General features: G+C 43.2%; 2 protein-coding genes and 1 long non-coding RNA gene across 3 annotated transcripts; 1 reads left to right on the top strand and 2 right to left on the bottom strand.

The window, feature by feature from the left end:
* The first annotated feature begins 500 nt into the window (after positions 1 to 500).
* Positions 501 to 1,331, top strand: LOC115742728. The gene is made up of 4 exons (XR_004015599.2): positions 501 to 693; positions 801 to 925; positions 1,025 to 1,083; positions 1,193 to 1,331. It is a non-coding gene; the product is annotated as an uncharacterized LOC115742728 (long non-coding RNA).
* A 4,918-nt stretch (positions 1,332 to 6,249) lies between these two features.
* On the bottom strand, positions 6,250 to 7,917 carry LOC115742779 (UDP-glycosyltransferase 88A1-like). The gene has a single exon (XM_030677273.2). The coding sequence runs from the start codon at positions 7,858 to 7,860 to the stop codon at positions 6,406 to 6,408; it is 1,455 nt and encodes a 484-aa protein (XP_030533133.1). The 5' UTR covers positions 7,861 to 7,917; the 3' UTR covers positions 6,250 to 6,405.
* Positions 7,918 to 13,198: 5,281 nt separating this feature from the next.
* Positions 13,199 to 14,859, bottom strand: LOC115742719 (anthocyanidin 5,3-O-glucosyltransferase-like). Its single transcript, XM_030677167.2, has 2 exons — positions 13,853 to 14,859; positions 13,199 to 13,696 (listed from the first exon to the last, which is right to left on the bottom strand). The coding sequence occupies exons 1-2, from the start codon at positions 14,856 to 14,858 to the stop codon at positions 13,233 to 13,235; spliced, it is 1,470 nt and encodes a 489-aa protein (XP_030533027.1). The 5' UTR covers position 14,859; the 3' UTR covers positions 13,199 to 13,232.
* Positions 14,860 to 15,705: the final 846 nt, after the last annotated feature.

Genomic DNA, 15,705 nt, shown 5'->3' with positions numbered 1-15,705 from the left:
TAAACAGAACAACGAGACAAGAGACGTCAAAGCACAAAAAGCAAGAGAAACAGAGCCTTCGAGCTAGAGAGAGAGAGAGAGAGAGAGAGAGAGAGAGAGAGAAATTAGGTACGAAATTCAAATGAAGAAACAGAACAGCGAGTCTTCAACTCCAACATGAACTTCGGGGACTTTCAATATTCCAGGCCACATCAGAGCCCACGAAAAATCCTTCTATTTGCGACAGGACTTCAAGTCTAGACAAGAGTTCGAGCACAAACTCAACCAAAACGGAACTAGGCAAAATGAAAATGGACATGGCATGCATGCAAAGATCATCATCTCATGAAAAGAAGACAGCGGGGCAGGCGGGGGCAGTGGCCAGGGGGGTGGCCCTCACCTGTGGTAGTTAGAGATATGCAGCTGGAATATATGGTAGTGTCTCCCTTGATTTCCGTTAATTGGCATAATCTCTTGAGGATATATCGATGTCTAACGTTAACTTTTTGCCTTCTCTTAATGCAAAATGGAACAGCAAAAGTGCAGTATGGCACTTCTTTATCTGATGCAGATTGGTTACATTGAGGTGCCGAATCACTACTCACTTTGGCCAACTTATTTATAGTTCTAGGCTTGAGAAGAGCCCTTAGGAAAGCAAAAGAGACAAAAGAAAGCACAACAGTGGGGAATCTAGAAGAGAAGTCTTCTGTATAGGTACAAAGAAGTTGAGCTTGTGGTTTTAGCTGTGCTGGCATCATCTTTGGGTCTCTACGCCTTCTTATTTTCTATATTAACATCACTGTATTTCTGCTCCTATGCAGATGTAATTATCGGATGGCTGAATCAGATGTATTTATTCACTCATACTATAATTTAATAGAAACAATGTTAGTACAATTTAAAGATTGAAGGACATCAAAGAGATTGGAGGAGGTGTCTGATATGGGTATGTTTCTGGCTCTCTGTTTTAGTCACTATGAAAATTGTGGTATAATTTAACGGAAATAATGCTTACTGTAACTTGTTTGTTTCTGCTATACCTTAGCTGCACATAAAGGATGAGAGATTGCAGACAAGGGGAAGGATCCATCTGAGGAATTAGAGGTATGGTCCTTCAGGAAACAAATACATGCATTATCGCGATTTCTTATGCTTTTAGTTTCCACGAACGCGTATTGTATTCTCTCTAAAGTTTTCGTGTTGCTTACTGCAGTCACGGAGAAACCACTAAGGGTTCGTGTTGGTGAGAAGCTCATTGGCATGGAGCATCGCATGGATGCCGTCATCTCCTCCCTCTGAATAGTTAGAATAAGATGCTTGATGTGGAGTTGGAGGAACTTACATGTTTTATAGATACCCTTTTTCTTTTCTTTTAACCTGAATTATCTACTGGTCACTTCTGCAGTCCCAAAAGGTCATGACTCTGATAATGAAGAACTTGACCATGGAAACTGCATTTTGACCTCGGTTGTACCCTGTTAAAATTCAACAACATCTTGGTGGATCAAATGCGGTATCTAATGTATATATTTATCATTGATGCCAGTTCATTGTGAAATAGTTAGGCAGATAGAGATATGCAGCGCTTCTCCTTAATTGCAATTTAAGTCTACCAAAATCAACAATGCTTGCTTTATCAGGATATAGCTAAACTGCAAGATATCTAATAGCTTCCCACCTTCAGGTGGTGTTTCGAAAAACTTGGGAGTTGCTATAGCTTTTGCAACATGATCTCACTATTTTTGGAAATTTTTTGGCTTCTTACCTTGACATCTTGACATTATAAAACTGATTTTGTTGAGCGACTACTTTTGAGATATCACGATAACATTAAAAATCGTAGCACAAGTAAAAAGAATTTGTTAGAGATCAACCGCCGTAGATCATTCATCATGCTACAGAAAACTAAAACTCCCTATCAAATTAAAAAACTGGAGGCTAGAAATTGAAAAGAAGGATAGTTCTACTATAAAGCCATTTTCTTCGACTAAGAGACATTACAGGAGAAAAATATATGATTCATTCCACCCAGGTTTTCACTTAAAGACTTGGTGAGAAACCTACCATGGGGAAGAGAAAGAATTGGAAAAATAACATCACATTTGAACATTTGGATCCTATTCAATTTGCCAAGACAACATCTCTTGCCAGGCCTTTTCTCATATCTAGAGGCTACCGAATACTACTCCAAAGCAAATGCAAAGGATATCAATTAGTCATCATAATCAGGCAGCCAATCCTCAGTCGATAAAACTCTGACGCCGCTTCGCGAAAGCGGCCGACCCGGAATTCATGACCGCTGCTGCCGCTGCTGCAACTGCACTTTGGACAAGTCGAACCCATAAAGAAGGTGCCTGCTTCCTCACTGGAGATGACAATGCGTTTGCATTTTCCAGATGAATTCTTCTTGTTCGTAGCTCTTTGGCAGAGCGGAGTTTACTCTTTGTAAGAGAGCATGAACCCAACTCCTGCATATTGTAACAACAACAACAACAATTTAATGAACCGCTCACTCACTAGGAAAAAAAAAAAAAAGACAAAATAGTAGGTGGTTATACTTGCAGTTTTATTCCGACCAAAAAAGAAAACACTTGCTATTTTACAAGCACAAAAACTGTGTCCTGGTTCCCCAAATATATAAGAGACGAACCCCCAATCCAGCTTCAGATATCTGAGAACAAGATATCAGAAATATCCAAGGCCAATAATTCCTCTTTTCTCGTAAATTCTATTATGCAGGAACTTACAAATGAACCTAAAACAAAGAGGGAAAAAAAAAAACTCTCCAGCGAGTAAAAGCCAAGTGAAGGACTAGTCGCAAGAAGTCATTTTCTACCCCCCAAAGAACTACGAACAAGAGTTCATCTAGAGATCCGGTCAACTCCAAAATAAGCAGTAACAATTGGCATTCGAGAAGTTCCCACAGGAATCTAGCACATTATATTCAAAAATCCATCCGAAAGAGATAATCTTGCGTGTCACCAACCCCATGTACGGAACTGTAACACCAAAAGAACCCATAATGTAGACACACTCACAGAGCAATCTTTCAGACACGTACTGGTGGCTCCGACGAAAGCGAGCAGGAAGTAGAATCCGAATAGATCAGCCTTGGAGCGGACTGGTCTTGTTGGCTCGGGTGCCAGTCTGGGCGGCGACGAGCTTCTTGAGGTCGCCGATGGTGTCGTCCTCGTTGCAATTCACCCTCACCTTCTTCCCCAGCCGGTCGTTCAGCATTCGACGGACCAGAGGTCTCTCTAATAGGTTGGGAGTCGATATGGGAGGGAGAGATCAGAGAGTTGTCGCTGGGCGTGAGACAGGGAGAGACGGCAGAGTAGGGCTTCTCGGTTGTGAGTCGAGAGGGATGGAGAGGCCCCACAATTGCCGCATGTTGCACGATAAATGCTTATTTGGACTACGTCAGCTTTGCCACTGTCTGTACGCAATATTTTGTCCTATATTTGCTAAAATTTGTGGAAAAATCCAAAAAAGTCCGAAATCTTTATGTTTTCTTAAATAAAGGCCCTAAATGAATCCTGTTTTAAATAAAGGTATGAAATACCCTTATTTTCTCAAATAAGGGCCTGAAGTGAACATTATTTCAAATAAAAACTTAAAATGACCATAAAATCTCAAAAAAGGCCTAATTTCAAGGGCCTTTTAATCTTTTTACTTATTTGATTTTTTTTTCTTTTTTATTATACTTTTTGTTATCTATTTTCTAAAAAAAAAAAGTGGACATTCACAAGCGGGAAGGGCAACCCTCCCACCTGTGGCCACCGCCGAAGGGCGGTAGGCGACGGCGGCAAAGGCTAACGGGGTCGCAGCGCCCCGCCGACCCGGGGTGAGGGCCGACGGTCCCCGCGCAGATCGGGGGCCGCCGCCCGTTGCCCCGTCCCCGGGTGGGGGTTGCCGGGTCAAGGCGACCCGCCTGGTCCGGGCGACGCCCAACGGCCCCCGATCCGGGCGGGGACCGCCGGCCCTCACCTAAATGTGGAAGAGGGTCCGACTCTCTCCCGATTTTAGCGAGGGCCTCTGGCCCTCGCCTCTGATAGGTGAGGTTGCTAGGGTAGCCGGCGACCCCGCCGGCCTTCATCGCGCCCACCAACCGGCGACGGGCCGGTGGCCACAAACGGGAGGGGCAGACCCTTTTTTGAAATATTATGGCCACTTCGAGCCCTTAATTGAAACGTACTATGTCATTTTGAATCTTTATTTGAAACATAATTCATTTGGGGTCTTTATTTGAAAAAATAAGAGGAGTTCAAGCTCTTTTTTGGATTTTTCCCTAAAACATTCCACACATATCCACGTGTGCATGCACATCATACTTTCTTGTTACCCGACGGTCCCATCAGCTTAATCTGGTTGAATCTAATGTCGGAGGGATCTTATTAAAAAAATTGTAAAAGTGAGGAGTTGATTATATTAAATAAAAGTAAAAAAAATTAATCGGATGAGAAGTAAAAGCATAGGGACAAAAAGTTAAAAAAAAATTATCGTGTGGAGGACTTTTTTAGACGTTCACGTGATTTGACTGGTGTGCTAAAACCTACTTTTTATAATGCAATCAAACATATAATTTATTTTGACAAAAAAAAACATGTAATTGTAACATGATTCATATATATTTACCTAATATCTAAGGACGCTCTTGAATTACACTTTGATCATTTCAATGGTCAATCGCTATCGCTATGAACCAAAATCATATGTAAGTTTAGGAGCTAAATGTTATTTAAGATTTTATCAAATGTCATTATCATGAAAGTAACTTTTGTCTTTGAAAATGGCTATGCATATTTTTATTCACCTCACTTTGGAAAAAAAATATTGGCTCCGACATTGGAGCAGAGAAAGAGAGACAGATAAGGGTTTTTTTTTAAAACTGGAGTACATTTGTCTTGGGCTTTTTTGTTTGCCATTACTCAAAAGCAATCTCTTTTTTCTCTTTCCCATCCAAATGAAAAATTGAACAAAAAGTTTTAAGCCTATTATACTAAATTTTTCAATTTTGACAATTATGTCATAAACTTTTTGACACTTTGCCGGTCGATTCATGTTAGGATTCAATGCACAATCACAAAAAAGTAGAGTGTAAAAACGAAAAAGATAAATCAAAGATAAAAAGTTTATCTTGATTCACAATAAAATTAGGGCTATATCTAACAGATAATTTTACTATAATTAACACTCCACGCCTCTCTGTTACATAATTTAATTACAAGAGAAAGAGATAATATATAGCAAGAACCATGCATGAGCCCAAATTCAAATATCAATAAAATATGAGCTCGAACAATAATAACAAGTTATCTCGATGGGATGTATAAACCACACCTCAACTATCTATCCTATTAAATTTAATCGAAAATCGCCGACGTAGATATCGGACTTTCTACGTGACACTTTCACTATCGACGTAGACAATTTGTATACTTTTTATTTATTTATATTTGCTTTTTTTTTTTATTTATTTTCCATTTTTTCTCCTCTCAAGTCCGGTGAGAGCCGGCCAACCATCCCTTTTGCTGACGAGGGTGGTGGTGACACTTGTCTGCGAAGCCCTCACCCAGTCACCCTCACCCTCACCGGACTTTAGAGGAGAAAAAATGGAAAAGAAATTAAAAAAAATTGTAAAAGCAAGGAGTTGATTATATAAAATAAAAGTAAGAAAACTTAATCGAATGAGAAGTAAAATATGGGGACAAAAAGATAAAAAAGAAAAATTATCTTGAGGAAGACTTTTTTAGTCGACGTTTACGTGGCCACGTACTGCTTGTTGTTGTTATAAAATCACGTCCTTTTTCACAAATGCAAAGAGATATCGTACAACATATTGCGTGGTACAGGATATTCTAGCGCTTAGTTTGAAAATTCTAGTCTTTACACTAAAAATATTAATAAACCATGGAGTGGACCATTGATTATCCTATGAGAAGCGAATTATTCGCACTAAACTCACTTGTTAACAGCTTGTCGGTATCAATTCAGCAAAAGCAGAAATTTCTATTTTGCTCCTTCTGCGAAATTGAAAATATTATGCCACGACACTTCAATGCCCAATTTTAGAGGGGGAAAAGCGCATAATATATGAGATTTTGTGAAATTATTGTCAATTATTTTAAAATTTTAAGCTATTAATTGAAGACGTAATATGTTATTTAAATATTTTAACCCTCCCCCTCAAGCGTAGGGGGACTTTGATCTTAGTCTAAGACGTGAAAATATCCAATCGGGGAGGTAAATAAGAGTCTGGAAGATTTCAACTTAGGACATTTGGCTCCCATGCTATGTGAGATTTTGTTAGACAACTATCAATTTTTAACAAATGGGTATTTAAATATTCCAACATAATAAATGTATTGTTGTAAATTTTCCTCGGACAACAACCATTTTTCATCTTATTGACGTAAATGCTGGATGTCACTCCATTCCACTCCCTCGCTTTCGCTTCCACGACTCAACGAGGTTACTCAATTCAACGCTGGATGACCCGCCCCGGCTCAGAGCAGCCTTCGCTTCCTCCTTCAAAGACTTCACCCGCTCCCTCATGATCTCACCCTCCTCCGACTCCATCAACTCTCTGACTCGCTTCTCCACCTCCTCGGAACTCACCAACCCGCTCTCTGACTCGTAGAGCGGCAGGGCAATCTTGATTTCCTCCACGATCAGCCCTTTGTTCTGCCGCTGCTCCGCGTAGAGCGGCCATGCAACCATCGGCACGCCGGCGCACACTGCCTCGAGCACCGAGTTCCACCCGCAGTGAGTCACGAACCCACCCACTGAGCTGTGGTTCAGCACCTCCATCTGCGGCGCCCACGTCTTCACCACCAGGCCCCTCTCCCCTGTCCGCTCCAAGAACCCCTCTGGGAGAAGCGAGCCCAGGTCTGGGTCGGGCATCGCTGACGTCGCGGTCTTCCGGTCTGTGTCTTGCGGCGGGTTTCGGACCACCCACAAGAACCGTTGGCCACTCCTCTCCAACCCCGTCGCTATTTCCTTCAATTGTTCAACCGAGAAAAAGCCCAAGCTCCCGAAACACAGTAACACGATGCTTCCTTTCGGCTGCGAGTCCAACCACGTCAGACAATACGACATTCCATTGCTGTCGCCCTCTCTCTTTCCTTCTCCGCTTGTGATAAGCGGCCCGATGCAGAACAGCGGCGGCGTGGGCCCGTCGGGCACGCACTTGCCATCCCTGATCGCTTGCACTGCCCTGGGCTCGAGCTTCTCGAACGTGTTAATTATGATCCCAGCAGACGTGGGCATGTTCGTGGAGATCTCAAGGAAGAGCTCGTAAGCCCTGTCGTTGCGGTCTTGCACCGGCTTTCCTATATCGGAGGACGGCAAGGGCGGCGTCCCGGGGACATGAAGAACGGCGTTGAGGTCCTTGTAGCTCTTAGTGTAGAGCTTGTGAAGAGTCGGGAAATATAAGAACACGGTCAAGACGCTCGCGGGGGAGGTGAAGAAGTAGTAACAAGGGATGCTGAGCTCATGCGCGACGCTCAGAGCCGAACCGCAGAAGAAGTCGATGACGACGGCATGGACGACGTGGTTCTTGGAGATGGAGGTGAGGGCGCTGTGGACGTTGGGACTGTTGAGGCGGAGGAGCTCGAGGGCGAGGGTCTCGTGGTGGGGGGAGGTGGTGGCGAAGTCCGGTGGGAGGGAGGTGGCGGGGAAGTGGTGGAAGGTGATGGAGGGGCAGGCAGCGGAGACGGAGGCGATGTAGGAGGTGGTGGAGCCGGCGTTGTAGGCCTGGCTGGTGATGAGGACGTGGATGGAGAGGGAAGGGCAGTGGGAGAGGAGGAGCTTGCCGAGCTCCACCATGGAGATGAGGTGGCCGATGGCCGGCGATGGATACAGCACCACTGCCTCCTCCATCTGCGGTGTAGAGAGAGAGAGAGAGAGAGAGAGGATTCTTCAAGATGTGTGTGATGTGTTGCGATTGTGTGGAGAAGTTGTTGGAAAAATGGAATAAATTGAAGGGTGAATGAATGAGAAATTAACGCTCAAAAAACACCCTTGAGTTGAAGATGGGAAGTGGAAAAACACTAGTCCCACGTTGAAAGAAAGAAGTGGGCCTCGCGACAAGCCCATTTTGCCTTCTGGTCTATTTTTTCCAACTCAACCTGTTACGATTTTTTTTGTTTGTAAAAGCTGCTGAATTAACTCTGTTGTTATGTTATAACAGCTGCTGAATTAATTTTGTTGTTACGTAATTAATATTACAACGGTCGATTTAATCAGCCGTTATAATTCATTTTCCGAAACGCCCCCACTTACCCTAGATTTAATCTTGCTGTTATAATTCTATCTTTTGCAACCAGAAAGACTTCACTTTTTCTCGATTTTTCTGAATTCTTGCATTGCCTTTTACGAAAGTGTTCATTCTCATTTGGTTCAAGTTCCCCGAGAGCTTTGAAGCGTTGTGCTAGCTTCTTTGCTGCCGACCGTTGTATCTTGAGAGACAGACGTTCACGAGACTTCAAGCACGTATCAGAGGGGGCAAATCTGTTTTAAGGAAACTGTGTCTAGCACAAGCCTCGGTATTTATTTGTATCGAATCCATTCCCTTTCATTTCAGTTGTTCTACTACTATAGTCTTAATTTTGTGCGATTATTTCTTCAATTTGTTTATGTACAATTATTTTCATCAATTTGTATACTGTGCATAACGTACACTAATGCCATACTGAATGGAAATAAATATAGGACGGATTCCCCAAAATTTCCACGAGCAAAAGTGCTAGTAGGACAAAAGTCGGTAAAGGGGATGGGAGTGATTTTTTGCGTTTGTTGCAAGTCAAACAAGAAGAGAAAATCTGAAGAGTGGGGGCAACCTGCACACGTGTCAATCTACCAATGAAAATCTAAAGTGTGCTGTATTTGGAAGGAGAGTGGGAGAAAGCGACTTCAGGTCATTGCTTCGGATTAGGAAAAGTCGATTTCGGATAGCTTTCAGCTCACTAAAACTAAATTTAGATCATTGACATACTATAACCCAACTTACATACCTAACCTAACATTTCGTCATCTTCACATTAACGCCACATCGATCCTTTAGATAGATCTAAGCAATGCCCGTTTCGATAATTTCACATGCTGATTAACTCCACGCGAAAAGGTTGGCAAAGTCCTCGCCAGAGACGAATGAGATCTGTCAAGTCTCATCATATGATGCTCCTCATTTTACTCTCTCTCCTTCCATCCTCCTTTTCCATCTTCAAATTTTCTGTCGTATTATGCTATTACCAATAGAAGAATTCGATTGCGCATTCAACAAGAGTTAAAAGGGACTCGATCGCCCAATCGAAAAAATTAGAGCAACCACGTAATTTGACCGGTGTCTTGAAACCTACTTTTTTAATCGCAATTGCAAGAAACCTTGGGATGAAGTTAATTTGAGTGTACCAAAACGATCAAGAAATACTATAACCCAACTTACATATCTAACCTAACATTTCGTCATCTTCACATTAACGTCATATCGATCCTTTAGATCTAAGCAATGTCCGTTTCGATAATTTCACATGCTGATTAACGTCACACGAAAAGGTTGGCAAAGTCCTCGCCAAAGACGAATGAGGTATGTCAGGTCTCATCATATGAGGTTCCTCATTTTACTCTCTCTCCTTCCATCCTCCTTTTCCATCTTCAAATTTTCTATCGTATTATGATATTACCAATAGAAGAATTCGATTGCGCATTCAACAAGAGTTAAAAGGGACTCGATCGCCCAATCGATAAAATTAGAGCAGTCACGTAATTTGACTGGTGTGCTGAAACCTACTTTTTTAATCGCAATCGCAAGAAAGCTTGTGATGAAGTTAATTTGAGTGTACCAAAACGATCAAGAAAGTTAGGTATGATGTAAATGAGTGGGACAATCAAAGCATCCCCGCCGACAAGTTTCTGAGCACCATGGGGGTTACCCGCGTGTCAGCCTTATGGACCCCCGTCGTTAAATCGTGTGTGTTGTATTGTATTGTATTGTATTGTATTGTATTGTATTGAAGAAGTTAAGGTTTCGATGACGTGCTGGACTTATCGAAGTAGCATTTTGGCACATCCGATGTTCAGACGGTATCTTCACGCCAAGCACGATCGTTTTGGTTCGGATTCACTCCCACTTTTTTAAATTTTCCTCCAATGGCTTCGCACCTAAGCGTCAGGCCTTCGTGATAGCAAAGGCTCCTTAAGGATATCCAATTTCAACCGAGCACGGAGGTAACGGGAGAGTTATCCCAAATAATGATAATAATAAATAAATCTATTATACCACTATCGATTCAATCTTAAATTTTCTAATTTGATTAATGTGGTTATAAACCTTTCGACTAGTACTTAATGTAGTCCATCCGGCTAATTCAGATCGAAAATCGCTAACATGACCGACTAGTTAGAACTTAGTGCCGACCGTCGTACATGACATGGTTAGCGGGTGATGTGGACCAAAGAAGAAATTACCAAAAAAGTCTTAAGTCTATTGTGCTTGTGTCAATTCAGTCCTAAATATTTTGATATGGCAAATTAAGTCCTAAATCTTTTGACAAATTGTCAATGTAATCCATTCAGCCAATTTTGATTGAAAATGTCCGATGTAAATGCCAAGCGTCACCTGAGCATCGATAGGCCTCATCGAGCCTCGACGGATCTAGCGAGGCCGACCCTTGCCGATGATTGGCCACTAGCAAAAAGAAAAAGGGAAAGAAAAATAAAGAAAGGAATAAATTCAAAAAAATTATCCATATCGAGACCGGTCATGCCATGTAGGACAGCCGACATCCGTGTTAGCGATTTTCATCCAAAATTGGCTAAATGGACTACACTAATAATTCATCAAAAGGTTTTAGAACTTAATTGTCCAAAGTAAAAGATTTATGGCTAAATTATCACGATTACAATAAATTTAGGACCTTTTAAGTAGTTTCCCCAGACTTAATGGTGTCAATTTGCACTTTTTCAAAGTTTCCAAATTCTTTCTATTTTCTTTTTTTATTTATTTATTTCTTTGCATATTTTTCTATTCGTCTTCTTCCTCTGCCGTTGCCTTGGTGACGGTTGGGGAAGGTTGCTGACTACAGGTGAGGGATGCGACCATAGATGAGGGTAACGGACCTCATCGTCCACAGCGAGCCCTGCCTTGCCTGTGGCCAACGAACTTCATCGGCACCCCATGGAGGAAGAAAGTAAATAGTGGAATAAAAAAAAAATGCGAAGAAAGAAAGATTCAAAGTTTTTTAAAATAATGGTCGGATTAAGTACGTCGAACAATCGTCAAATGGTTTAGAATTACATTGGTGAAAAGTTTATGATTAAATTGATTGTCGTACCGTAGGTTGATGACTTCTCGTACAAGTTTCCCTGCACGTAACTAATTTTCAAGAAAAAGTGAACTTTCATTTATCTGGTCCATGCTAAATGAGGCTAGTTGATCAGCTGACATTTCACCCTTCCAACCACGATTCAAAAATAGTTATTACTGCGGTCCTTTTCAACGTCGGGACTTCGAAATTTGAAATATCACATAGTTCCAAAATGCTGATGGACAATTTCAATAGGTTGCTTACCAAATCGAGCAAGAGTGCACAATAAAATACTTCTCTTACTTGTCTTCCTCGCGTATCATCAAAGTTTTAAGGGCAACAATGTCGATCTTACCTAGATACGAGTTATTGATGATGTGGGTTTGACGTGACCCCATGTTATAAAATTTTTTTTTATTATTATGGGGAAATTCGTTAGGAACAAGCAAGCGCTTATTATTTTTCAGTGCTTCCAAACAGAGAAGTCGAAAGCTTAGAAAATAAATCGAGAAAATGCTCAATTTTTAGTTTTTTTTTTTTAGTCTCACTCCTCTATTCCATGTATTTATGTACGCGGTGGTTATGGTGATCAAATCCCGAACGTAATACTCTCCTGCCCTCCTCCTCCTCCCTTCCAAATGGCTTTGCCAACATGACCGCATGCCTGTCGACGCTCAATTGTTAGCTAAACATCACATCTTTTCAAGAGTTGTTTTTGTTTTTGCATAAACATGAATTACAGAGCGTATCGCACGAAAACAGGTGATGGACGTCAATATATATAAATTACTAGGTGTTGACAGCAACCACGTGGTCGCATGGAGTGCAAGTGCTTTTCGGTCAGCATCAAATTTGAATTCCAACCCCTTGAAGGAGGAGCCTCTCCTCAAGAGAGAAGGGAAGGGCGACCACCAAATCCAACACCTAATACATAGTAATATGTGTCGCCTGTAAGGGTTTCCCTTCTTGCTTTGACAAGAGCGTGCGAGCATTGCTCTCCCTTTATCGCGGAATGAAAGAGAAGACCCCGTTCTCCTTCGTCCTGGATTCGAGGAAATATATTCTCCAACCAAAGCTTTCGAAAGCATGTGGGTGATGTCCATGATTTGTAACTTCCTAATTAAAAACATTCGGGGTGAAATTTCCTCCAATTAGGTGCGGAGAAAATCATAGCTCTCGAAGATAAATCGGGTTAAATTGAGATGATGTTAGGTTGTCACCACCGTAGGTTGCGTTGGTCTTTACCAATGGTTAGCTGAATATCACGAGGCTCCCAAGTCCAAGTTATTGTTTGCTGTTGGATCGCGCCCGAGGGTCGAACAGTCTCAAACCTTTTAATTAGATCAATTTAGTTATAAACCATTTCACATTTTATCGATTGAGTCCATCCTGTTAATTTTAGTCGGAAAACACCGACTCGGTCGTCAATCATCCTTCGTGGCACAGCTGGGACTTGAAGTTAACACTTCTAATAATACTCGAATAAATTTTTTTTATCATTTTTATTATTTCTTTCGGATTTTTTTTTTTTTCAATTGATGTAGAAACTTCCGATGTCACAACGAATCTTAACCACCGATTTATTGTCGAATGGGAAGCACATGCGTAGATAGAGTTATCCATTTCTCTCGGCAGGCTCTCCCCGATTTTCAATTTTAGTTATTCTAGATCAGCAGAAAATTAAGAGGATCGTCGTTGCTTAGGCCCATCTGTTGGTGACTTTATAATTTGCGGAACTAAAGAAACGAACCAAAAACTACTTCAAGATAGCAAAACGACAGAAACACTTGCCCCATTCATTACAACCCTTTTTGGCCATAATTACAAACATGTATTCATTTATGAAAATTAATTGAAGACGTGGCTCGTAATACGTTGTTATTTTCACAAATTATGCTAGCAAAAGACGCTTTGTCGATGTTCCAAGAATAGTAGATTGTGCCATGGTTACTCTTCTCCTCGCACCATTCCGCTTCTAAATGAGTCCACCAACTTTGCCATCGCCACCCGCGACGACCCTCCCTCGCTCAACGCCTCCCTCGCCGCATTCCTCGTCTCCGCCACTCGCTCCCTCACCGCTCTCCCTTCCTCCGGGCACATCAACTCGGTGATTCGCCCCGCCAACTCGTCCGCCGTCACGAACCCGTCTTCTGTCTCGGCCACCGACAGTACCAGCTTCATCTCCCCAGCTACGTACGCCCTAATCAGCTTCTGCTCTGCGTAGAGCGGCCAGACTATCATGGGCACACCGGCGCACACCGCCTCCATCACTGAGTTCCAACCGCAGTGGCTCACGAACCCGCCTACCGAGCCGTGGCTCAGCACTGCCACCTGCGGGGCCCACGACTTCAGCACCAGCCCTCTGTCCTTGGTTCTGTCCATGAAGCCACTCGGAAGGATCGCATCCATGCCTAAAGAGAGAGAGAGAAAATTGTTGGGCGTACTAAGAAATATTGTAAAATGGTGACCGACAGCTCATGAACTGGATTATTTGACTTCTGACCGTGATCCGGAGTCCCGCGAATTATTCTTAGGCCGCTTGATGTAGACAAGAGACGGAAATATACCTGGATCATCTTCTGGTTTAATAGCTAAGTTGCCCCAGATTTCATCGTGCGGTGGTGGCCTACGCACCACCCACAAGAACCTGACGCCAGTCCTCTCCAGCGCGTGAGCGATCTCTCTCAGCTGCTTCGACGAGAACACCCCCATGCTCCCGAAGGTCATAAACAAGACGCTTCCGCTTGGTTGCGAGTCGAGCCAGCTCAGGCAATCGCGCTGACTGATGTGATCGTTGGCCGCCACGAGCGGCCCAATGCAGTACACCGGAGGAGTTCGGCCGTCCGGCAGGCACAGTCCCTCCAATATCGCTTTGACGGCCCTTGGCTCGAGCGCCTCGAACGTGTTGCTTATGAGCCCGGCAGATTCCGCCAGCCGCACCGACGTTTCCAAGAAGTGGCCGTAGATTCTGCTACTGCGGTCCAGCATTCTGGACGGCATGTGCTTCGCCGGAATGGGGGGTACGCCCGGGATATCGACGCTGCTGTCCTGGTCTTTCAAGCTGGTGTTGGTGAGCTTGTGTAGGGTGGGGAAGTAGAGAAACGCCGCGAGAGGGTTCGCGCCAGAAGGGAAGTAAAAGTACGCAGGGAGGTGGAGCGCGGCGGCGACCTTGGCGCCGGCACCATAGAAGAAGTCGACGACGAGGGCTTTGGGCTTCTGTGAGGGATTGGAGGCGGAGAGCAGCTCAGACAAGGCTTGGTGGAGGTTGGGGTTGTTGAGGTGGGCGTATTCAAAGTACATGGCCGGGTCGTCAGAGAAGGCGGTGGGGGTGGAGGAGAGAGAGTGGGGGAGGGAGAGGGAGGGCAGGTGGCGGAAGGCGATGGAGGGGGAGACGGAGGAGATGTAAGGGGTGATGAAAGGGAGGAGGTGGGGAGGGGAGGAGATGAGGACGGTGACGGAGAGGCAAGAGTGGTGGCGGAGGAGGGACTGGGCGAGCTCCACCAGGGACATGAGGTGGCCTCTTCCCGGTGACGGATACATCACTACATGACATTTGTCTGCTTCCTCCGTCATGGTTTCGCTGGTTTTTGGGGTCGTTGTTGCGCTGCACTTGGGAGCTGCCTTCTTCCGCAGTGGCTTTATAGGGACACGGACGAAAGCAACGGGGCAACTACTACTATATACATATTGCATATACAAATGGGGTTCATCAAGAACTCTTTCTTCGGATTATTGACAAACATTTCTTATGAATAGATCAAATTCAATGCCTCGTAATAATTTGTCCCTTCACCTTCGCGTGTACATAATTTGTGAATCAGTCTCCAACGTTTTCCTTTGTTTTATGATTTTCAGCTATACAAAAAGTATTGCGGACCCCCTTACCAAAATTTTTTTTGTTCCTTACCAAAAAAAAAAAAAAAAAAATATTGCGGACCCCCACCATCCCGAAGAATAGTTCATTGCACGTGGAAAACCTTCATTATAAAAAATAAAAAAAAGTACTACGGTATACAATGTAAAGAGATTTTCTTTTAATCCTAGACATCCTTCGCATTTGTAGTTTTTTTTTTTTTGTCACAAAGAACATAACATGTACCAATAAGAATCAACTATACCGTAACCCACGACCCACTCTTGAAAGGCAACCATGGGGGCATTGGCAAGAATTGCACTCAAAATTATCCTAAATCTATACTACTATGTTGTGAATCTTGTGATAGTGTAAGCTTGTCCTCCTTACCTTACGACGAGGTCCATCACAAAGAGGGCTAGGGCATAACAAAGGATGTGTTGCCCATTGAATGAAAATACGAGTGAACCTTCCTCGTTTGAACATTTGTACTAAAGAAAGTGGGAAAAGGGGCAGCCTTTCCCTGGATCAACTAACTGAACCTTTCCCTTAATTCAGTTCAGAGCT

This window comes from Rhodamnia argentea, chromosome 10 (genome assembly GCF_020921035.1).
Source record: "Rhodamnia argentea isolate NSW1041297 chromosome 10, ASM2092103v1, whole genome shotgun sequence".
Lineage (NCBI taxonomy): Eukaryota > Viridiplantae > Streptophyta > Magnoliopsida > Myrtales > Myrtaceae > Rhodamnia > Rhodamnia argentea.
The sequence above is the reverse complement of the archived record's forward strand: the minus strand, read 5'-3'. Positions and strand labels throughout refer to the sequence as shown.

Bases quoted from the DNA above. Each gene is read 5' to 3' on its own strand.
- LOC115742779 (XM_030677273.2), bottom strand. From the start codon at position 7,860: ATGGAGGAGGCAGTGGTGCTGTATCCATCGCCGGCCATCGGCCACCTC.
- LOC115742719 (XM_030677167.2), bottom strand. From the start codon at position 14,858: ATGACGGAGGAAGCAGACAAATGTCATGTAGTGATGTATCCGTCACCG. The intron at 13,697-13,852 runs GTATATTTCCGT...CTCTCTCTTTAG, and splicing joins TAAACCAGAAGATGATCCAG to GCATGGATGCGATCCTTCCG.